The sequence below is a fragment of the Pelophylax lessonae genome (assembly GCF_965119305.1).
Source record: "Pelophylax lessonae genome assembly, chromosome: 5".
NCBI lineage: Eukaryota > Metazoa > Chordata > Amphibia > Anura > Ranidae > Pelophylax > Pelophylax lessonae.
In genome coordinates, this window is record NC_138772.1 from 563,526,644 (window position 1) to 563,553,551 (window position 26,908).

The 26,908-nt window shown below is 58.5% G+C and overlaps 1 protein-coding gene across 4 annotated transcripts in view; it reads right to left on the reverse strand.

Annotated features, from left to right (window-relative positions):
* Positions 1–26,908, reverse strand: part of AGAP3 (ArfGAP with GTPase domain, ankyrin repeat and PH domain 3) — a 173,455-nt gene that overhangs the window by 131,392 nt on the left and 15,155 nt on the right. For 2 of the 4 annotated variants that reach the window (XM_082258234.1, XM_082258233.1), the window contains exon 1: positions 9,957–10,830. The exons of the other annotated variants lie outside the window; for them this stretch is intronic. In XM_082258234.1, coding sequence (XP_082114360.1) covers positions 9,957–10,764 — 808 coding nt within the window. In that variant the 5' untranslated portion in view covers positions 10,765–10,830. Of the gene's footprint in view, positions 1–9,956; positions 10,831–26,908 lie in introns of those variants that run through there. 4 annotated transcript variants of the gene reach the window in all.

Below are 26,908 nucleotides of genomic sequence, written 5' to 3' on the forward strand. Positions count from 1 at the left end.
TACTACACCCCCACTCCACTACATCCACTACTACTACACCCCCCACTCCACTACTACTACACCCCCACTCCACTACATCCACTACTACTACACCCCCACTCCACTACATCCACTACTACTACACCCCCCACTCCACTACTACACCCCCCACTCCACTACATCCACTACTACTACACCCCCCACTCCACTACATCCACTACTACACCCCCCACTCCACTACTACTACACCCCCACTCCACTACTACTACACCCCCACTCCACTACATCCACTACTACACCCCCCACTCCACTACTACTACACCCCCACTCCACTACATCCACTACTACTACACCCCCACTCCACTACTACTACACCCCCACTCCACTACATCCACTACTACTACACCCCCACTCCACTACATCCACTACTACTACACCCCCCACTCCACTACTACACCCCCCACTCCACTACATCCACTACTACTACACCCCCCACTCCACTACTACTACACCCCCACTCCACTACTACTACACCCCCACTCCACTACATCCACTACTACACCCCCCACTCCACTACTACTACACCCCCACTCCACTACATCCACTACTACTACACCCCCACTCCACTACTACTACACCCCCACTCCACTACATCCACTACTACTACACCCCCACTCCACTACATCCACTACTACACCCCCCACTCCACTACTACTACACCCCCACTCCACTACTACTACACCCCCACTCCACTACATCCACTACTACTACACCCCCCACTCCACTACTACTACACCCCCACTCCACTACATCCACTACTACTACACCCCCACTCCACTACTACTACACCCCCACTCCACTACATCCACTACTACTACACCCCCACTCCACTACTACTACACCCCCACTCCACTACATCCACTACTACTACACCCCCCACTCCACTACATCCACTACTACACCCCCACTCCACTACATCCACTACTACTACACCCCCACTCCACTACATCCACTACTACTACACCCCCACTCCACTACTACTACACCCCCACTCCACTACTACTACACCCCCACTCCACTACATCCACTACTACTACTACACCCCCCACTCCACTACTACTACACCCCCACTCCACTACATCCACTACTACTACACCCCACTACTACTACACCCCCACTCCACTACATCCACTACTACTACACCCCCACTCCACTACATCCACTACTACTACACCCCCACTCCACTACATCCACTACTACTACTACACCCCCACTCCACTACATCCACTACTACTACACCCCCCACTCCACTACATCCACTACTACACCCCCCACTCCACTACATCCACTACTACTACTAAGCCCCCACTCCACTACATCCACTACTACTACTACACCCCCACTCCACTACATCCACTACTACTACTACACCCCCACTCCACTACATCCACTACTACTACTACACCCCCCACTCCACTACTACTACACCCCCACTCCACTACATCCACTACTACTACACCCCACTACTACTACACCCCCACTCCACTACATCCACTACTACTACACCCCCACTCCACTACATCCACTACTACTACACCCCCACTCCACTACATCCACTACTACTACTACACCCCCACTCCACTACATCCACTACTACTACTACACCCCCACTCCACTACATCCACTACTACTACACCCCCCACTCCACTACATCCACTACTACACCCCCACTCCACTACATCCACTACTACTACTAAGCCCCCACTCCACTACATCCACTACTACTACTACACCCCCACTCCACTACATCCACTACTACTACTACACCCCCACTCCACTACATCCACTACTACTACTACACCCCCACTCCACTACATCCACTACTACTACTACACCCCCACTCCACTACATCCACTACTACACCCCCACTCCACTACATCCACTACTACTACTACACCCCCACTCCACTACATCCACTACTACACCTCCACTCCACTACATCCACTACTACTACACCCCCACTCCACTACATCCACTACTACTACTACACCCCCACTCCACTACATCCACTACTACTACTACACCCCCACTCCACTACATCCACTACTACACCCCCACTCCACTACATCCACTACTACTACACCCCCCACTCCACTACATCCACTACTACTACTACACCCCCACTCCACTACTACTACACCCCCACTCCACTACATCCACTACTACACCCCCCACTCCACTACATCCACTACTACTACACCCCCACTCCACTACATCCACTACTACTACACCCCCACTCCACTACTACTACACCCCCACTCCACTACTACTACACCCCCACTCCACTACATCCACTACTACTACTACACCCCCCACTCCACTACTACTACACCCCCACTCCACTACATCCACTACTACTACACCCCACTACTACTACACCCCCACTCCACTACATCCACTACTACTACACCCCCACTCCACTACATCCACTACTACTACACCCCACTACTACTACACCCCCACTCCACTACATCCACTACTACTACTACACCCCCCACTCCACTACATCCACTACTACACCCCCACTCCACTACATCCACTACTACTACTACCCCCCACTCCACTACATCCACTACTACTACTACACCCCCCACTCCACTACATCCACTACTACTACACCCCCCACTCCACTACTACACCCCCCACTCCACTACATCCACTACTACTACACCCCCCACTCCACTACTACTACACCCCCACTCCACTACTACTACACCCCCACTCCACTACATCCACTACTACACCCCCCACTCCACTACTACTACACCCCCACTCCACTACATCCACTACTACTACACCCCCACTCCACTACTACTACACCCCCACTCCACTACATCCACTACTACTACACCCCCACTCCACTACATCCACTACTACACCCCCCACTCCACTACTACTACACCCCCACTCCACTACTACTACACCCCCACTCCACTACATCCACTACTACTACACCCCCCACTCCACTACTACTACACCCCCACTCCACTACATCCACTACTACTACACCCCCACTCCACTACTACTACACCCCCACTCCACTACATCCACTACTACTACACCCCCACTCCACTACTACTACACCCCCACTCCACTACATCCACTACCACTACTACACCCCCACTCCACTACATCCACTCACTACACCCCCACTCCACTACATCCACTACTACTACACCCCCACTCCACTACATCCACTACTACTACTACACCCCCACTCCACTACTACTACACCCCCACTCCACTACTACTACACCCCCACTCCACTACATCCACTACTACTACACACCCCCCACTCCACTACTACTACACCCCCACTCCACTACATCCACTACTACTACACCCCACTACTACTACACCCCCACTCCACTACATCCACTACTACTACACCCCCCACTCCACTACATCCACTACTACACCCCCCACTCCACTACATCCACTACTACTACTAGCCCCCACTCCACTACATCCACTACTACTACTACACCCCCACTCCACTACATCCACTACTACTACTACACCCCCACTCCACTACATCCACTACTACTACTACACCCCCCACTCCACTACTACTACACCCCCACTCCACTACATCCACTACTACTACACCCCACTACTACTACACCCCCACTCCACTACATCCACTACTACTACACCCCCACTCCACTACATCCACTACTACTACACCCCCACTCCACTACATCCACTACTACTACTACACCCCCACTCCACTACATCCACTACTACTACTACACCCCCACTCCACTACATCCACTACTACTACACCCCCCACTCCACTACATCCACTACTACACCCCCCACTCCACTACATCCACTACTACTACTAAGCCCCCACTCCACTACATCCACTACTACTACTACACCCCCACTCCACTACATCCACTACTACTACTACACCCCCACTCCACTACATCCACTACTACTACTACACCCCCACTCCACTACATCCACTACTACTACTACACCCCCACTCCACTACATCCACTACTACACCCCCACTCCACTACATCCACTACTACTACTACACCCCCACTCCACTACATCCACTACTACACCCCCACTCCACTACATCCACTACTACTACACCCCCACTCCACTACATCCACTACTACTACTACACCCCCACTCCACTACATCCACTACTACTACTACACCCCCACTCCACTACATCCACTACTACACCCCCACTCCACTACATCCACTACTACTACACCCCCACTCCACTACATCCACTACTACTACTACACCCCCACTCCACTACTACTACACCCCCACTCCACTACATCCACTACTACACCCCCCACTCCACTACATCCACTACTACTACACCCCCACTCCACTACATCCACTACTACTACACCCCCACTCCACTACTACTACACCCCCACTCCACTACTACTACACCCCCACTCCACTACATCCACTACTACTACTACACCCCCCACTCCACTACTACTACACCCCCACTCCACTACATCCACTACTACTACACCCCACTACTACTACACCCCCACTCCACTACATCCACTACTACTACACTGACCCCCCCCCCCCCCCCCCCCCCCCCCCCCCCTACCCCCCCCCCTTCACTACTACTCCTACACCTCCCACACTACCATCCACTAACTACTACCAAAGCCCCCACTCCACTACATCCACTTACTACTACTACACCCCCACTCCACTACATCCACTACTACTACACCCCCACTCCACTACTACTACTACCCCCCACTCCACTACATCCACTACTACTACTACACCCCCACTCCACTACATCCACTACACCCCCACTCCACTACTACTACACCCCCACTCCACTACATCCACTACACCCCCACTCCACTACTACTACACCCCCACTCCACTACATCCACTACACCCCCACTCCACTACTACTACACCCCCACTCCACTACTACTACACCCCCACTCCACTACATCCACTACACCCCCACTCCACTACTACTACACCCCCACTCCACTACATCCACTACTACTACACCCCCCACTCCACTACTACTACACCCCCACTCCACTACATCCACTACTACTACTACACCCCCACTCCACTACATCCACTACTACTACTACACCCCCACTCCACTACATCCACTACTACTACTACACCCCCACTCCACTACATCCACTACTACTACTACACCCCCACTCCACTACATCCACTACTACACCTCCACTCCACTACATCCACTACTACTACACCCCCACTCCACTACATCCACTACTACTACTACACCCCCACTCCACTACATCCACTACTACTACTACACCCCCACTCCACTACATCCACTACTACACCCCCACTCCACTACATCCACTACTACTACACCCCCCACTCCACTACATCCACTACTACTACTACACCCCCACTCCACTACTACTACACCCCCACTCCACTACATCCACTACTACACCCCCCACTCCACTACATCCACTACTACTACACCCCCACTCCACTACATCCACTACTACTACACCCCCACTCCACTACTACTACACCCCCACTCCACTACTACTACACCCCCACTCCACTACATCCACTACTACTACTACACCCCCCACTCCACTACTACTACACCCCCACTCCACTACATCCACTACTACTACACCCCACTACTACTACACCCCCACTCCACTACATCCACTACTACTACACCCCCACTCCACTACATCCACTACTACTACTACACCCCCACTCCACTACATCCACTACTACTACTACACCCCCACTCCACTACATCCACTACTACTACTAAGCCCCCACTCCACTACATCCACTACTACTACTACACCCCCACTCCACTACATCCACTACTACTACACCCCCCACTCCACTACTACTACACCCCCACTCCACTACATCCACTACTACTACTACACCCCCACTCCACTACATCCACTACACCCCCACTCCACTACTACTACACCCCCACTCCACTACATCCACTACACCCCCACTCCACTACTACTACACCCCCACTCCACTACATCCACTACACCCCCACTCCACTACTACTACACCCCCACTCCACTACTACTACACCCCCACTCCACTACATCCACTACACCCCCACTCCACTACTACTACACCCCCACTCCACTACATCCACTACTACTACACCCCCCACTCCACTACTACTACACCCCCACTCCACTACATCCACTACTACTACTACACCCCCACTCCACTACATCCACTACACCCCCACTCCACTACTACTACACCCCCACTCCACTACATCCACTACACCCCCACTCCACTACTACTACACCCCCACTCCAGTCACCTCCACCAGTTTCCGGGTCCGGTGCAGAGGAGATTAGTAAGTATAAGAGGTCGGCCCCTTGGCTCCGGTGCCATTCAGGGAACACTTTTCATTTTCTCTCTGAATGCAAAGCGCCCTCTGATTGGATGAGGTAAAGAAGTGGAATGGTGACATCACAATCTCCACCTCATCCTATCAGAGATAGCTGTGCATTCCTGAGAAAATGCAAAGTGTTCCCTGAATGAGCCAAACAAAATAAGGACAACGACACAGAGGGTACCCCCGGAACCCAGGATGGGGGGAGGAAGAGGGGGATGGACAATCACTGGGCTCTTCCATGTTATGGCCCCTGGGAACCCAGGATGGGAGGTGGAAGAGGGGATGGACAATCACCAAGCTCTTCCATGTTACGGCCCCTGGGAACCCAGGATAGGAGGAGGAAGAGGGGGATGGACAATCACTGGGCTCTTCCATGTTACGGCCCCTGGGAACCCAGGATGGGGGCAGTAGAGGGGGATGGACAATCACTGGGCTCTTCCATGTTATGGCCCCTGGGAACCCAGGATGGGAGGTGGAAGAGGGGATGGACAATCACCAAGCTCTTCCATGTTATGGCCCCTGGGGACCCAGGATGAGGGGCGGTAGAGGGGGATGGACAATCACTGGGCTCTTCCATGTTACGGCCCCTGGGAACCCAGGATGAGGGGCAGTAGAGGGGATGGACAATCACTGGGCTCTTCCATGTTACGGCCCCTGGGAACCCAGGATGAGGGGCGGTAGAGGGGGATGGACAATCACTGGGCTCTTCCATGTTACGGCCCCTGGGAACCCAGGATGAGGGGCAGTAGAGGGGGATGGACAATCACTGGGCTCTTCCATGTTACGGCCCCTGGGAACCCAGGATGGGAGGTGGAAGAGGGGGATGGACAATCACTGGGCTCTTCCATGTTACGGCCCCTGGGGACCCAGGATGAGGGGCAGTAGAGGGGATGGACAATCACTGGGCTCTTCCATGTTATGGCCCCTGGGAACCCAGGATGGGGGCGGTAGAGGGGGATGGACAATCACTGGGCTCTTCCATGTTACGGCCCCTGGGAACCCAGGATGGGAGGCGGTAGAGGGGGATGGACAATCACTGGGCTCTTCCATGTTACGGCCCCTGGGAACCCAGGATGGGAGGTGGAAGAGGGGGATGGACAATCACTGGGCTCTTCCATGTTACGGCCCCTGGGAACCCAGGATGGGAGGTGGAAGAGGGGGATGGACAATCACTGGGCTCTTCCATGTTACGGCCCCTGGGAACCCAGGATGGGAGGTGGAAGAGGGGGATGGACAATCACTGGGCTCTTCCATGTTATGGCCCCTGGGAACCCAGGATGGGGGCGGTAGAGGGGGATGGACAATCACTGGGCTCTTCCATGTTACGGCCCCTGGGAGCCCAGGATGGGAGGTGGAAGAGGGGGATGGACAATCACTGGGCTCTTCCATGTTACGGCCCCTGGGAACCCAGGATGAGGGGCAGTAGAGGGGATGGACAATCACTGGGCTCTTCCATGTTACGGCCCCTGGGAGCCCAGGATGGGAGGTGGAAGAGGGGGATGGACAATCACTGGGCTCTTCCATGTTACGGCCCCTGGGAACCCAGGATGGGAGGTGGAAGAGGGGGATGGACAATCACTGGGCTCTTCCATGTTACGGCCCCTGGGGACCCAGGATGGGAGGTGGAAGAGGGGATGGACAATCACTGGGCTCTTCCATGTTATGGCCCCTGGGGACCCAGGATGGGAGGTGGAAGAGGGGGATGGACAATCACTGGGCTCTTCCATGTTATGGCCCCTGGGAGCCCAGGATGGGAGGTGGAAGAGGGGGATGGACAATCACTGGGCTCTTCCATGTTACGGCCCCTGGGAACCCAGGATGGGAGGTGGAAGAGGGGGATGGACAATCACTGGGCTCTTCCATGTTACGGCCCCTGGGAACCCAGGATGGGAGGAGGAAGAGGGGGATGGACAATCACTGGGCTCTTCCATGTTATGGCCCCTGGGGACCCAGGATGGGAGGTGGAAGAGGGGGATGGACAATCACTGGGCTCTTCCATGTTATGGCCCCTGGGGACCCAGGATGGGAGGTGGAAGAGGGGATGGACAATCACTGGGCTCTTCCATGTTACGGCCCCTGGGAGCCCAGGATGGGAGGTGGAAGAGGGGGATGGACAATCACTGGGCTCTTCCATGTTACGGCCCCTGGGAGCCCAGGATGGGAGGTGGAAGAGGGGGATGGACAATCACTGGGCTCTTCCATGTTATGGCCCCTGGGAACCCAGGATGGGAGGTGGAAGAGGGGATGGACAATCACTGGGCTCTTCCATGTTATGGCCCCTGGGGACCCAGGATGGGAGGCGGTAGAGGGGGATGGACAATCACTGGGCTCTTCCATGTTACGGCCCCTGGGGACCCAGGATGGGAGGTGGAAGAGGGGGATGGACAATCACTGGGCTCTTCCATGTTATGGCCCCTGGGGACCCAGGATGAGGGGCAGTAGAGGGGGATGGACAATCACTGGGCTCTTCCATGTTATGGCCTCTGGGAACCCAGGATGGGAGGTGGAAGAGGGGGATGGACAATCACTGGGCTCTTCCATGTTATGGCCCCTGGGAACCCAGGATGGGGGCGGTAGAGGGGGATGGACAATCACTGGGCTCTTCCATGTTACGGCCCCTGGGAGCCCAGGATGAGGGGCGGTAGAGGGGGATGGACAATCACTGGGCTCTTCCATGTTACGGCCCCTGGGAGCCCAGGATGGGGGGCGGTAGAGGGGAAGGACAATCACTGGGCTCTTCCATGTTACGGCCCCTGGGAACCCAGGATGGGAGGCGGTAGAGGGGATGGACAATCACTGGGCTCTTCCATGTTATGGCCCCTGGGAGCCCAGGATGGGAGGTGGAAGAGGGGGATGGACAATCACTGGGCTCTTCCATGTTATGGCCCCTGGGAACCCAGGATGGGGGCGGTAGAGGGGGATGGACAATCACTGGGCTCTTCCATGTTACGGCCCCTGGGAGCCCAGGATGAGGGGCGGTAGAGGGGGATGGACAATCACTGGGCTCTTCCATGTTACGGCCCCTGGGAGCCCAGGATGGGGGGCGGTAGAGGGGAAGGACAATCACTGGGCTCTTCCATGTTACGGCCCCTGGGAACCCAGGATGGGAGGCGGTAGAGGGGATGGACAATCACTGGGCTCTTCCATGTTATGGCCCCTGGGAGCCCAGGATGAGGGGCGGTAGAGGGGGATGGACAATCACTGGGCTCTTCCATGTTACGGCCCCTGGGAGCCCAGGATGGGGGCGGTAGAGGGGGATGGACAATCACTGGGCTCTTCCATGTTACGGCCCCTGGGAACCCAGGATGGGAGGTGGAAGAGGGGGATGGACAATCACTGGGCTCTTCCATGTTACGGCCCCTGGGAACCCAGGATGGGAGGTGGAAGAGGGGGATGGACAATCACTGGGCTCTTCCATGTTACGGCCCCTGGGAACCCAGGATGGGAGGTGGAAGAGGGGGATGGACAATCACTGGGCTCTTCCATGTTATAGAAGACATTCACAACTTACCCAGAAGGCCTCTGTTCTCTGTGCAGGATACCGCCACCAGCACCGGCTCCGCTGCTCGGCCCCCGTCACCCCTGTGTCGGCCATCGCTGGTGGCGTATTCCTTCTTACGGAAAGGGCTGGTGATTAACCTCCAGAAACTCGTTCTATTTTCCTTGTTCTCAGCGGCTGGAGGTTCAGCGACTCGGAGATCTTTCCGCGATGGTGCCGTGTGTAAGGAATAAGAGTCGTCTTCACTGCGGCACCGCGATCGGCCGTCACCGGAATCGCCCTCCTTCCTCACCTCTGCCGCACGGCGCAGTCTGAAGCTGAAACTTTTGCGCAGGGATGAGAGGTTCTTCTTCTGTTCTGGCGTTTTGCTCCCAAACACGTTCCATCGCTGGCTGCTAAATATTGAAGAACCGCGCAGGAAGCCGGAGCTGCGGCTGAACTCCCTTCTGGAAAAGGAGGCTCCCTGAGCTCCACTTAGACGGTTTATATCTAAGACACTCATACTAAGAGGTCGAGGTGAACTCATCGTCCCGTTGTTTGGTGGAGAGTCCTCACACTTCCGCCCGGACCGCTGCTTCAGGAGGTCCAGTAGTCCTCCCAGTGAGCTGGGACCTGTATCGGCTTTGGGGCCGGTGGTAACTCCGTTCCCCACTGAGCACAGGCTTTTGGGCCTCTGTTTCTGATGCTTTGCTGCACTAACAGCAGCCTGGACGGCCCGGCTGGTTGAGGGATCAGCAGCATTCTTTGTTGGCTGGATGGACGGCTCCATACTTTCCAAGGAACACACATGCCTGAGCTCCACGCTTCTGTAGGTCCTCATCGTCTCCAGGGACCGGGGTAAACCACCGGCCAGAGGCTGGCCTCCACACCGAGCCCCACAGCCATGAGAGGAACACAAGGCTGGGAGATGTGACAGGGAGGGGAGGAACACCTCTGCAACATTCACTCTCCATACTACAACATGTCCCGACACGCATGACAAAAACAAGTTCAACAGGGAGAGGCCAAGGAGACGCAGAATACCGAAACTGCCCAAATGTCTCCTCCAAGCAAAGCCAACGGGGGGGGGCAAATATCTCCTCCGAGCAAAGCCAACGGGGGGGGGGGGGGCAAATATCTCCTCCGAGCAAAGCCAACGGGGGGGGGGGGGCAAATATCTCCTCCGAGCAAAGCCAACGGGGGGGGGGGGGGGCAAATATCTCCTCCGAGCAAAGCCAACGTACAACCTCCCCGGGGGGGGGGGGGGGCAAATGTCTCCTCCGAGCAAAGCCAGCGAGGGGGGGGCAAATATCTCCTCCGAGCAAAGCCAACGGGGGGGGGGGGCAAATATCTCCTCCGAGCAAAGCCAACGGGGGGGGGGGCAAATATCTCCTCCGAGCAAAGCCAACCTTCAACCTCCCCGGGGGGGGGGGCAAATATCTCCTCCGAGCAAAGCCAACCTTCCACCTCCCGGGGGGGGGGCAAATATCTCCTCCGAGCAAAGCCAACGGGGGGGGGGGGCAAATATCTCCTCCGAGCAAAGCCAACGAGGGGGGGGGGGCAAATATCTCCTCCGAGCAAAGCCAACGGGGGGGGGGGGCAAATATCTCCTCTGAGCAAAGCCAACGTACAACCTCCCCGGGGGGGGGGGGCAAATATCTCCTCCGAGCAAAGCCAACCGTACAACAATCAACCTCCGGGGGGCAAATATCTCCTCCGAGCAAAGCAAACGGGGGGGGGGGGCAAATATCTCCTCCGAGCAAAGCCAACCGTACAACAATCAACCTCCAGGGGGGCAAATGTCTCCTCCGAGCAAAGCCAACGTACAACCTCCCCGAGGGGGGGGGGGGGCAAATATCTCCTCCGAGCAAAGCCAACCGTACAACCTCCCCGAGGGGGGGGGGGCAAATATCTCCTCCGAGCAAAGCCAGCCATACAACAATCAACCTTCAGGGGGGCAAATGTCTCCTCCGAGCAAAGCCAACCTTCAACCTCCCCGGGGGGGGGGCAAATATCTCCTCCGAGCAAAGCCAACCTTCAACCTGCGGGGGGGGGGGGGGGGCAAATATCTCCCATGAGCGAACAGCCGGAAAAGGGCGATCCCCGCGCACAGCCAGCAGAAGGCGATCCCAGGGCACAGCCAGCAGAGGGAGATCCCAGGGCACAGCCAGCAGAGGGCGATCCCCGCGCACAGCCAGCAGAGGGCGATCCCCGCGCACAGCCAGCAGAGGGCGATCCCCGCGCACAGCCAGCAGAGGGCGATCCCCGCGCACAGCCAGCAGAGGGCGATCCCAGGGCACAGCCAGCAGAGGGAGATCCCAGGGCACAGCCAGCAGAGGGAGATCCCCGCGCACAGCCAGAAAAGGGCGATCTCCACGCACAGCCAGCAGAGGGCGATCTCCGCGCACAGCCAGCAGAGGGAGATCCCAGGGCACAGCCAGCAGAGGGCGATCTCCGCGCACAGCCAGCAGAGGGAGATCTCCGCGCACAGCCAGCAGAGGGAGATCCCAGCGCACAGCCAGCAGAGGGAGATCCCCGCGCACAGCCAGAAAAGGGAGATCCCCGCGCACAGCCAGAAAAGGGAGATCCCCGCGCACAGCCAGCAGAGGGCGATCTCCGCGCACAGCCAGCAGAGGGAGATCTCCGCGCACAGCCAGCAGAGGGAGATCTCCGCGCACAGCCAGCAGAGGGCGATCTCCGCGCACAGCCAGCAGAGGGAGATCCCCGCGCACAGCCAGAAAAGGGCGATCTCCACGCACAGCCAGCAGAGGGCGATCTCCGCGCACAGCCAGCAGAGGGAGATCTCCGCGCACAGCCAGCAGAGGGAGATCCCAGCGCACAGCCAGCAGAGGGAGATCTCCGCGCACAGCCAGCAGAGGGAGATCCCAGCGCACAGCCAGCAGAGGGAGATCCCAGCGCACAGCCAGCAGAGGGAGATCCCAGCGCACAGCCAGCAGAGGGAGATCCCCGCGCACAGCCAGCAGAGGGAGATCCCCGCGCACAGCCAGAAAAGGGCGATCTCCACGCACAGCCAGCAGAGGGCGATCTCCGCGCACAGCCAGCAGAGGGAGATCTCCGCGCACAGCCAGCAGAGGGAGATCTCCGCGCACAGCCAGCAGAGGGAGATCTCCGCGCACAGCCAGCAGAGGGAGATCTCCGCGCACAGCCAGCAGAGGGCGATCTCCGCGCACAGCCAGCAGAGGGCGATCCCCGCGCACAGCCAGAAAAGGGCGATCTCCACGCACAGCCAGCAGAGGGCGATCTCCGCGCACAGCCAGCAGAGGGCGATCTCCGCGCACAGCCAGCAGAGGGAGATCCCAGCGCACAGCCAGCAGAGGGAGATCCCAGCGCACAGCCAGCAGAGGGAGATCCCCGCGCACAGCCAGAAAAGGGCGATCCCCGCGCACAGCCAGCAGAGGGAGATCCCCGCGCACAGCCAGCAGAGGGCGATCCCCGCGCACAGCCAGCAGAGGGCGATCCCCGCGCACAGCCAGCAGAGGGCGAGCCCTGCGCACAGCCAGCAGAGGGAGATCCCCGCGCACAGCCAGCAGAGGGCGATCCCCGCGCACAAATATCTCCTCCGAGCAAAGCCAACCTTCAACCTGCGGGGGGGGGGCAAATATCTCCTCCGAGCAAAGCCAACCTTCAACCTGCGGGGGGGGGGGGGGGGCAAATATCTCCTCCGAGCAAAGCCAACCTTCAACCTCCCCGGGGGAGGGGGGGGGGAATATCTCCTCCGAGCAAAACCAACCTTACAACAATCAACCTCCGGGGGGGCAAATATCTCCTCCGAGCAAAGCCAACCAGCAGAGGGAGATCTCCGCGCACAGCCAGCAGAGGGAGATCCCCGCGCACAGCCAGCAGAGGGAGATCCCCGCGCACAGCCAGCAGAGGGAGATCCCCGCGCACAGCCAGCAGAGGGAGATCCCCGCGCACAGCCAGCAGAGGGCGATCTCCGCGCACAGCCAGCAGAGGGCGATCTCCGCGCACAGCCAGCAGAGGGCGATCTCCGCGCACAGCCAGCAGAGGGAGATCTCCGCGCACAGCCAGCAGAGGGCGATCTCCGCGCACAGCCAGCAGAGGGCGATCTCCGCGCACAGCCAGCAGAGGGCGATCTCCGCGCACAGCCAGCAGAGGGCGATCTCCGCGCACAGCCAGCAGAGGGCGATCTCCGCGCACAGCCAGCAGAGGGCGATCTCCGCGCACAGCCAGCAGAGGGCGATCTCCGCGCACAGCCAGCAGAGGGCGATCTCCGCGCACAGCCAGCAGAGGGCGATCTCCGCGCACAGCCAGCAGAGGGCGATCTCCGCGCACAGCCAGCAGAGGGCGATCTCCGCGCACAGCCAGCAGAGGGCGATCCCCGCGCACAGCCAGCAGAGGGAGATCCCCGCGCACAGCCAGCAGAGGGAGATCCCCGCGCACAGCCAGCAGAGGGAGATCCCCGCGCACAGCCAGCAGAGGGAGATCCCAGCGCACAGCCAGCAGAGGGCGATCTCCGCGCACAGCCAGCAGAGGGCGATCTCCGCGCACAGCCAGCAGAGGGCGATCTCCGCGCACAGCCAGCAGAGGGCGATCCCCGCGCACAGCCAGCAGAGGGCGAGCCCTGCGCGTCCAGACGGGTGGACACTGAATGAAGGCCAGTAGATTGATTGGCAGAGACGGGTGGACACTGAATGAAGGCCAGTAGATTGATTGGCAGAGACGGGTGGACGCTGAACGAAGGCCAGTGGAGGGATTGGCAGAGATGGGTGGACACTGAATGAAGGCCAGTAGATTGATTGGCAGAGACGGGTGGACGCTGAACGAAGGCCAGTAGATTGATTGGCAGAGACGGGTGGACGCTGAATGAAGGCCAGTAGATTGATTGGCAGAGACGGGTGGACGCTGAATGAAGGCCAGTAGATTGATTGGCAGAGACGGGTGGACACTGAATGAAGGCCAGTAGATTGATTGGCAGAGATGGGTGGACGCTGAATGAAGGCCAGTGGAGGGATTGGCAGAGACGGGTGGACGCTGAACGAAGGCCAGTAGATTGATTGGCAGAGACGGGTGGACACTGAATGAAGGCCAGTAGATTGATTGGCAGAGACGGGTGGACGCTGAATGAAGGCCAGTAGATTGATTGGCAGAGACGGGTGGACGCTGAATGAAGGCCAGTGATTCCACTGACTACAAATGTGGCAATTCCTGGCCTGGCCTCACCTGGATTGCAGAGTTTGTCCTCCTAGGGGCGCCGCGCTCTCTTTGGAATGTAAAGTTGTCAGAGAAATGTTGGGGAAGTTTGCGGAGTCGGAGGAGCGCGGTGTCCTAGTTTCTCGCCGTTGTGTCCCCGGGCCCCTCACTCTTCTCTTCTAAGACTTAATGAGACGACTAATTAACGAGATACAAAGCTCTGTGGGGATCCCGTCACCTGCAGGCCGGGGACACCAGGGACTCCCCCTCCAATACCGTACCGGAGTCACAGCCGCTCCCCGATGACAGGAAACTCAGAACATCACCGAGGAGCCGATGATTCACCTCACCAGTCAGGAGATCAGTGCGGAGGAGGGGGGCCAGTGCAGCAAAGAGGAGACCCAACGGGGGAGGGGGAAGAGCCGGGAAAATAAACTCATCAAAGGGTGCTAAGAGGGGGGCTGCCCCAAAGCACCCCCCATGTTCAGAGCATGTGGCCTGGTATGGTTCAGGAGGGGAGGAGGGGGTGCTCACTGCCCCCCCTTTCCTGGCCTGGACCAGGCTGCATAGTTGGATAGGGGGCAGGTATGAATTTGGGGGGGAATTCAGAGGTGCGATTCGGATGCGTTCCCATAGAGGTAATAGCCTGGAATTTGCATCTGAATGCAGTGCTCAGAATACGCACAGGACTTCAAAGTGCATCGAATTCACATATATTTATAAATGGAGCCTTAGAATAAGAGGGAGGTGAAGCCCCCATCAATCTACATAGAATATCCCATCCCCATTGTGTTTAGCTGGTTAGTGGGCATGGAGGAGGAGGGAGGGAGTGGCCTATAATTGTGTATACGCCCACATGTGAGACTCTATAGTCACATGGGCTGCTCAGATGTGATAGGAAGGAAATGCTCAACAGAGAAACTGACTGAGAACTGAGCATGTGCAGAGCTGCCACCACGGCTCCAAAATCCCCAACTGTGGACAGAAGGGGGAGACAGAGAGCAGCCGGATCAACCAGGATTATTGCAGAATCCAGAAGTGGAATCTCAGTGATGAGCGAGTAGGACTGTATATATATATACACAATGACCAGCATGGAATTCATTTCATTTTTAGGATGGGGGTTTCCTGACACCCCTGAAACCTTTTCTGTTTAGGAATGGGAGCAATGACTCTTTACAGGAGGAGCTGTGCCAGGGCAGTGAGGAGGAGTCAAGGAGGAAGACTTAAAAAGGAGGAAGGGAAGAGCAGGGGACAGCAGGGAAGAGCCGGGGACCGGGAAGGAAGAGCCGGGGACCGGGAAGGAAGAGCCGGGGACCGGGAAGGAAGAGCCGGGGACCGGGAAGGAAGAGCCGGGGACCGGGAAGGAAGAGCCGGGGACGGGAAGGAAGAGCCGGGGACGGGAAGGAAGAGCCGGGGACGGGAAGGAAGAGCCGGGGACGGGAAGGAAGAGCCGGGGACCGGGAGGGAAGAGCCGGGGACGGGAAGGAAGAGCCGGGGACGGCAGGGAAGAGCCGGGGACCGGGAAGGAAGAGCCGGGGACCGGGAAGGAAGAGCCGGGGACCGGGAAGGAAGAGCCGGGGACCGGGAAGGAAGAGCCGGGGACCGGGAAGGAAGAGCCGGGGACCGGGAAGGAAGAGCCGGGGACCGGAGGGAAGAGCCGGGGACCGGAGGGAAGAGCCGGGGACCGGAAGGAAGAGCCGGGGACGGGAAGGAAGAGCCGGGGACGGGAAGGAAGAGCCGGGGACCGGGAGGGAAGAGCCGGGGACCGGGAGGGAAGAGCGGGAAGAGCAGGGGACGGCAGGGAAGAGCAGGGGACGGCAGGGAAGAGCAGGGGACGGCAGGGAAGAGCAGGGGACGGCAGGGAAGAGCAGGGGACGGCAGGGAAGAGCAGGGGACGGCAGGGAAGAGCAGGGGACGGCAGGGAAGAGCAGGGGACGGCAGGGAAGAGCAGGGGACGGCAGGGAAGAGCAGGGGACGGCAGGGAAGAGCAGGGGACGGCAGGGAAGAGCCGGGGACGGCAGGGAAGAGCCGGGGACGGCAGGGAAGAGCCGGGGACGGGAAGGAAGAGCCGGGGACGGGAAGGAAGAGCCGGGGACGGGAAGGAAGAGCCGGGGACGGGAAGGAAGAGCCGGGGACCGGGAGGGAAGAGCGGGAAGAGCAGGGGACGGCAGGGAAGAGCAGGGGACGGCAGGGAAGAGAAGGGGACGGCAGGGAAGAGAAGGGGACGGCAGGGAAGAGCAGGGGACGGCAGGGAAGAGCAGGGGACGGCAGGGAAGAGCAGGGGACGGCAGGGAAGAGCAGGGGACGGCAGGGAAGAGCAGGGGACGGCAGGGAAGAGCAGGGGACGGCAGGGAAGAGCAGGGGACGGCAGGGAAGAGCAGGGGACGGCAGGGAAGAGCCGGGGACGGCAGGGAAGAGCCGGGGACGGCAGGGAAGAGCAGGGGACGGCAGGGAAGAGCAGGGGACGGCAGGGAAGAGCAGGGGACGGCAGGGAAGAGCAGGGGACGGCAGGGAAGAGCAGGGGACGGCAGGGAAGAGCAGGGGACGGCAGGGAAGAGCCGGGGACGGCAGGGAAGAGCCGGGGACGGCAGGGAAGAGCCGGGGACGGGAAGGAAGAGCCGGGGACGGGAAGGAAGAGCCGGGGACGGGAAGGAAGAGCCGGGGACGGGAGGGAAGAGCCGGGGACTGGGAGGGAAGAGCCGGGGACGGGAGGGAAGAGCGGGAAGAGCAGGGGACGGCAGGGAAGAGCCGGGGACGGCAGGGAAGAGCCGGGGACGGCAGGGAAGAGCCGGGGGCCGGGAGGGAAGAGCCGGGGGCCGGGAGGGAAGAGCCGGGGGCCGGGAGGGAAGAGCCGGGGGCCGGGAGGGAAGAGCCGGGGGCCGGGAGGGAAGAGCCGGGGGCCGGGAGGGAAGAGCCGGGGGCCGGGAGGGAAGAGCCGGGGGCCGGGAGGGAAGGGAGGGGGCGGGAGAAACCTCTGAACTTACCCCAGTGGTGACCTGAACACCATGATTTCTTAGAACCCCAAAACATTCTATATAAAAGGCTGAGGCCCTGGAGAATAAAATGCCGCGTGTTGCAGTTTTTTTCTATATTTGTGTCGCGGTTTTTTCTGTATTTTGGAAAAAATTCACTTTTTTTGAATCTTAATGCAAAACCTCAACAATATTTCCCCCAATTGTTTGGTAAAATATAAAAGATGTGACGCCGGGTATATAGATACCGAACGTCACCAGAGCGCTGAGAAACAATGTAACGTTACTATCCATAGGGGGCGCTATACAACCCTTTACACTCTATACAGGAGAGGAATAAACATGGCGCCGGGGGAAGAGGAAGTGATCATTGTACTTCCGGGTTACTGAATCATAGAGGCGGAGCAGAGCATTGTGGGAAATGGAGATCCTGCACAGATTTCCTCTACTACAGAGCAACCCCCGCCACCATCAGACTGTACCACCCCCACCTCACCCCACCCCCACCTCACCCCACCCCCACCTCACCCCACCCCCATCAGACTGTACCACCCCCACCCCACCCCCGACACCATCAGACTATACAATCACTGTACCACCCCCACCTCACCCCCACCCCCATCAGACTGTACCACCCCCACCCCGCCACCATCAGACTGTACCACCCCACCCCACCTCACCCCCGCCACCATCAGACTGTACCACCCCCACCCCACCCCCACCACCATCAGACTGTACCACCCCCACCCCGCCACCATCAGATTGTACCACCCCCACCCCACCCCACCACCATCAGATTGTACCACCCCCACCCCACCCCCACCACCATCAGACTGTACCACCCCCACCCCGCCACCATCAGATTGTACCACCCCCACCCCACCCCACCACCATCAGATTGTACCACCCCCACCCCACCCCACCGCCATCAGACTACACAATCACTGTACCACCCCCACCCCACTGCCATCAGACTGTACCACCCCCACCCCACCCCACCGCCATCAGACTATACAATCACTGCCCCACCCCCACCCCACTGCCATCAGACTACACAATCACTGCCCCACCCCCACCCCACTGCCATCAGACTACACAATCACTGCCCCACCCCCACCCCACCGCCATCAGACTATACAATCACTGCCCCACCCCCACCCCCACCTCACTACCATCAGACTATACAATCACTGCCCCACCCCACCCCCACCCTACCCCACTGCCATCAGAATATACAATAACTGTACGTCCAATGAATATCACCACAGGGGACCCCCCACCCCCCCCCACCCCACCCCACCTTACTGCAATAAGATGCAACGGTCACACTGCTGGAGGTCCAACTACATGGAGGAACACCGACACCTCTACTCCATCCCCCACCTCCCAACACTCCCCCACCATCAGACAACCCAACATGGAGGAACACCGACACCTCTACTCCATCCCCCACCTCCCAACACTCCCCCACCATCAGACAAACCCAACATGGAGGAACACCGACACCTCTACTCCATCCCCCCACCTCCCAACACTCCCCCACCATCAGACAAACCCAACATGGAGGAACACCGACACCTCTACTCTATCCCCCACCTCCCAACACTCCCCCACCATCAGACAACCCAACATGGAGGAACACCGACACCTCTACTCCATCCCCCACCTCCCAACACTCCCCACCATCAGACAACCCAACATGGAGGAACACCGACACCTCTACTCCATCCCCCACCTCCCAACACTCCCCCACCATCAGACAAACCCAACATGGAGGAACACCGACACCTCTACTCCATCCCCCACCTCCCAACACTCCCCCACCATCAGACAAACCCAACATGGAGGGGAACCGACACCTCTACTCCATCCCCCACCTCCCAACACTCCCCCACCATCAGACAAACCCAACATGGAGGGGAACCGACACCTCTACTCCATCCCCCACCTCCCAACACTCCCCCCACCATCAGACAAACCCAACATGGAGGAACACCGACACCTCTACTCCATCCCCCACCTCCCAACACTCCCCCACCATCAGACAAACCCAACATGGAGGAACACCGACACCTCTACTCCATCCCCCACCTCCCAACACTCCCCCACCATCAGACAAACCCAACATGGAGGAACACCGACACCTCTACTCCATCCCCCACCTCCCAACACTCCCCCCACCATCAGACAAACCCAACATGGAGGAACACCGACACCTCTACTCCATCCCCCACCTCCCAACACTCCCCCCACCATCAGACAAACCCAACATGGAGGAACACCGACACCTCTACTCCATCCCCCCACCTCCCAACACTCCCCCACCATCAGACAAACCCAACATGGAGGAACACCGACACCTCTACTCCATCCCCCACCTCCCAACACTCCCCCCACCATCAGACAAACCCAACATGGAGGAACACCGACACCTCTACTCCATCCCCCACCTCCCAACACTCCCCACCATCAGACAAACCCAACATGGAGGAACACCGACACCTCTACTCCATCCCCCACCTCCCAACACTCCCCCCACCATCAGACAAACCCAACATGGAGGAACACCGACACCTCTACTCCATCCCCCACCTCCCAACACTCCCCCCACCATCAGACACACTCAACATGGAGGAACACCGACACCTCTACTCCATCCCCCACCTCCCAACACTCCCCCCACCATCAGACACACTCAACATGGAGGAACACCGACACCTCTACTCCATCCCCCACCTCCCAACACTCCCCCACCATCAGACAACCCAACATGGAGGAACACCGACACCTCTACTCCATCCCCCACCTCCCAACACTCCCCCACCATCAGACAACCCAACATGGAGGAACACCGACACCTCTACTCCATCCCCCACCTCCCAACACTCCCCCACCATCAGACAAACCCAACATGGAGGGGAACCAACACCTCTACTCCATCCCCCACCTCCCAACACTCCCCCACCATCAGACAAACCCAACATGGAGGGGAACCGACACCTCTACTCCATCCCCCACCTCCCAACACTCCCCCCACCATCAGACAAACCCAACATGGAGGAACACCGACACCTCTACTCCATCCCCCACCTCCCAACACTCCCCCACCATCAGACAAACCCAACATGGAGGAACACCGACACCTCTACTCCATCCCCCACCTCCCAACACTCCCCCCACCATCAGACAAACCCAACATGGAGGAACACCGACACCTCTACTCCATCCCCCACCTCCCAACACTCCCCACCATCAGACAAACCCAACATGGAGGAGAACCGACACCTCTACTCCATCCCCCACCTCCCAACACTCCCCCCACCATCAGACAAACCCAACATGGAGGAACACCGACACCTCTACTCCATTCCCCACCTCCCAACACTCCCCCACCATCAGACAAACCCAACATGGAGGAACACCGACACCTCTACTCCATCCCCCACCTCCCAACACTCCCCCCAACATCAGACAAACCCAACATGGAGGAACACCGACACCTCTACTCCATCCCCCACCTCCCAACACTCCCCCCACCATCAGACAAACCCAACATGGAGGAACACCGACACCTCTACTCCATCCCCCACCTCCCAACACTCCCCCCACCATCAGACAAACCCAACATGGAGGAACACCGACACCTCTACTCCATCCCCCACCTCCCAACACTCCCCCCACCATCAGACACACTCAACATGGAGGAACACCGACACCTCTACTCCATCCCCCACCTCCCAACACTCCCCCACCATCAGACAACCCAACATGGAGGAACACCGACACCTCTACTCCATCCCCCACCTCCCAACACTCCCCCACCATCAGACAAACCCAACATGGAGGGGAACCGACACCTCTACTCCATCCCCCACCTCCCAACACTCCCCCACCATCAGACAAACCCAACATGGAGGGGAACCGACACCTCTACTCCATCCCCCACCTCCCAACACTCCCCCCACCATCAGACAAATCCCCCACCTCCCAACACTCCCCCCACCATCAGACAAACCCAACATGGAGGAACACCGACACCTCTACTCCATCCCCCCACCTCCCAACACTCCCCCACCATCAGACAAACCCAACATGGAGGAACACCGACACCTCTACTCCATCCCCCACCTCCCAACACTCCCCCCACCATCAGACACACCCAACATGGAGGAACACCGACACCTCTACTCCATCCCCCACCTCCCAACACTCCTCACCATCAGACAAACCCAACATGGAGGAACACCGACACCTCTACTCCATCCCCCACCTCCCAACACTCCCCCACCATCAGACAAACCCAACATGGAGGAGCACCGACACTTCTACTCCATCCCCCACCTCCCAACACTCCTCACCATCAGACAAACCCAACATGGAGGAACACCGACACCTCTACTCCATCCCCCACCTCCCAACACTCCTCACCATCAGACAACCCAACATGGAGGAACACCGACACCTCTACTCCATCCCCCACCTCCCAACACTCCCCCACCATCAGACCACCCAACATGGAGGAACACCGACACCTCTACTCCATCCCCCACCTCCCAACACTCCCCCACCATCAGACAAACCCAACATGGAGGAACACCGACACCTCTACTCCATCACCCACCTCCCAACACTCCCCCACCATCAGACAAACCCAACATGGAGGAGCACCGACACTTCTACTCCATCCCCCACCTCCCAACACTCCTCACCATCAGACACACCCAACATGGAGGAGCACCGACACTTCTACTCCATCCCCCACCTCCCAACACTCCCCCACCATCAGACAAACCCAACATGGAGGAACACCGACACCTCTACTCCATCCCCCCACCTCCCAACACTCCCCCCACCATCAGACAAACCCAACATGGAGGAACACCGACACCTCTACTCCATCCCCCACCTCCCAACACTCCCCCACCATCAGACAAACCAACATGGAGGAACACCGACACCTCTACTCCATCCCCCACCTCCCAACACTCCCCCCACCACCAGACAAACCCAACATGGAGGAACACCGACACCTCTACTCCATCCCCCACCTCCCAACACTCCCCCCACCATCAGACAAACCCAACATGGAGGAACACCGACACCTCTACTCCATCCCCCACCTCCCAACACTCCACCACCATCAGACAAACCCAACATGGAGGAATACCGACACCTCTACTCCATCCCCCACCTCCCAACACTCCCCCCACCACCAGACAAACCCAACATGGAGGAACACCGACACCTCTACTCCATCCCCCACCTCCCAACACTCCCCCACCATCAGACAAACCCAACATGGAGGAACACCGACACCTCTACTCCATCCCCCACCTCCCAACACTCCCCACCATCAGACAATCCAACATGGAGGAACACCGACACCTCTACTCCATCCCCACCTCCCAACACTCCCCCCACCATCAGACAAACCCAACATGGAGGAGAACCGACACCTCTACTCCATCCCCCACCTCCCAACACTCCCCCACCATCAGACAAACCCAACATGGAGGAGAACCGACACCTCTACTCCATCTCCCACCTCCCAACACTCCCCCCACCATCAGACAAACCCAACATGGAGGAACACCGACACCTCTACTCCATCCCCCACCTCCCAACACTCCCCCCACCATCAGACAAACCCAACATGGAGGAACACCGACACCTCTACTCCATCCCCCACCTCCCAACACTCCCCCCACCATCAGACAAACCCAACATGGAGGAACACCGACACCTCTACTCCATCCCCCACCTCCCAACACTCCCCCACCATCAGACAAACCCAACATGGAGGAACACCGACACCTCTACTCCATCCCCCCACCTCCCAACACTCCCCCACCATCAGACAAACCCAACATGGAGGAACACCGACACCTCTACTCCATCCCCCACCTCCCAACACTCCCCCACCATCAGACAAACCCAACATGGAGGAACACCGACACCTCTACTCCATCCCCCACCTCCCAACACTCCCCCACCATCAGACAAACCCAACATGGAGGAACACCGACACCTCTACTCCATCCCCCACCTCCCAACACTCCCCCCACCATCAGACACACCCAACATGGAGGAACACCGACACCTCTACTCCATCCCCCACCTCCCAACACTCCTCACCATCAGACAAACCCAACATGGAGGAACACCGACACCTCTACTCCATCCCCCACCTCCCAACACTCCCCCACCATCAGACAAACCCAACATGGAGGAGCACCGACACTTCTACTCCATCCCCCACCTCCCAACACTCCTCACCATCAGACAAACCCAACATGGAGGAACACCGACACTTCTACTCCATCCCCCACCTCCCAACACTCCCCCACCATCAGACAAACCCAACATGGAGGAGCACCGACACTTCTACTCCATCCCCCACCTCCCAACACTCCTCACCATCAGACAAACCCAACATGGAGGAACACCGACACCTCTACTCCATCCCCCACCTCCCAACACTCCCCCACCATCAGACAAACCCAACATGGAGGAACACCGACACCTCTACTCCATCCCCCCACCTCCCAACACTCCCCCCACCATCAGACAAACCCAACATGGAGGAACACCGACACCTCTACTCCATCCCCCACCTCCCAACACTCCCCCCACCATCAGACAAACCCAACATGGAGGAACACCGACACCTCTACTCCATCCCCCACCTCCCAACACTCCCCCCACCATCAGACAAACCCAACATGGAGGAACACCGACACCTCTACTCCATCCCCCACCTCCCAACACTCCTCACCATCAGACAACCCAACATGGAGGAACACCGACACCTCTACTCCATCCCCCACCTCCCAACACTCCCCCCAACATCAGACACACCCTACATGGAGGAGAACCGACACTTCTACTCCATCCCCCACCTCCCAACACTCCCCACCATCAGACAAACCCAACATGGAGGAACACCGACACCTCTACTCCACCCCCCACCTCCCAACACTCCCCCACCATCAGACAAACCCAACATGGAGGAACACCGACACTTCTACTCCATCCCCACCTCCCAACACTCCCCCCACCATCAGACAAACCCAACATGGAGGAACACCGACACCTCTACTCCATCCCCCACCTCCCAACACTCCCCCCACCATCAGACAAACCCAACATGGAGGAGAACCGACACCTCTACTCCATCCCCCACCTCCCAACACTCCCCCACCATCAGACAAACCCAACATGGAGGAGAACCGACACCTCTACTCCATCTCCCACCTCCCAACACTCCCCCCACCATCAGACAAACCCAACATGGAGGAACACCGACACCTCTACTCCATCCCCCACCTCCCAACACTCCCCCCACCATCAGACAAACCCAACATGGAGGAACACCGACACCTCTACTCCACCCCCCACCTCCCAACACTCCCCTCACCATCAGACAAACCCAACATGGAGGAACACCGACACCTCTACTCCATCCCCCACCTCCCAACACTCCCCCACCATCAGACAAACCAACATGGAGGAACACCGACACCTCTACTCCATCCCCCACCTCCCAACACTCCCCCCACCATCAGACAAACCCAACATGGAGGAACACCGACACCTCTACTCCATCCCCCACCTCCCAACACTCCCCCACCATCAGACAAACCCAACATGGAGGAACACCGACACCTCTACTCCATCCCCCACCTCCCAACACTCCCCCCACCATCAGACAAACCCAACATGGAGGAACACCGACACCTCTACTCCATCCCCCCACCTCCCAACACTCCCCCACCATCAGACAAACCCAACATGGAGGAACACCGACACCTCTACTCCATCCCCCACCTCCCAACACTCCCCCCACCATCAGACAAACCCAACATGGAGGAACACCGACACCTCTACTCCATCCCCCACCTCCCAACACTCCCCCCACCATCAGACAAACCCAACATGGAGGAGCACCGACACCTCTACTCCATCCCCCACCTCCCAACACTCCCCACCATCAGACAAACCCAACATGGAGGAACACCGACACCTCTACTCCATCCCCCACCATCAGACAAACCCAACATGGAGGAACACCGACACCTCTACTCCATCCCCCACCTCCCAACACTCCCCCACCATCAGACAAACCAACATGGAGGAACACCGACACCTCTACTCCATCCCCCACCTCCCAACACTCCCCCACCATCAGACCACCCAACATGGAGGAACACCGACACCTCTACTCCATCCCCAACCTCCCAACACTCCCCCCACCATCAGACAAACCCAACATGGAGGAACACCGACACCTCTACTCCATCCCCCACCTCCCAACACTCCCCCCACCATCAGACAAACCCAACATGGAGGAACACCGACACCTCTACTCCATCCCCCACCTCCCAACACTCCCCCACCATCAGACACACCCAACATGGAGGAACACCGACACCTCTACTCCATCCCCCACCTCCCAACACTCCCCCACCATCAGACAAACCCAACATGGAGGAGAACCGACACCTCTACTCCATCCCCCACCTCCCAACACTCCCCCCACCATCAGACAAACCCAACATGGAGGAACACCGACACCTCTACTCCATCCCCCACCTCCCAACACTCCCCCCACCATCAGACAAACCCAACATGGAGGAACACCGACACCTCTACTCCATCCCCCACCTCCCAACACTCCCCCACCATCAGACCACCCAACATGGAGGAACACCGACACCTCTACTCCATCCCCCACCTCCCAACACTCCCCCCACCATCAGACAAACCCAACATGGAGGAACACCGACACCTCTACTCCATCCCCCCACCTCCCAACACTCCCCCACCATCAGACAAACC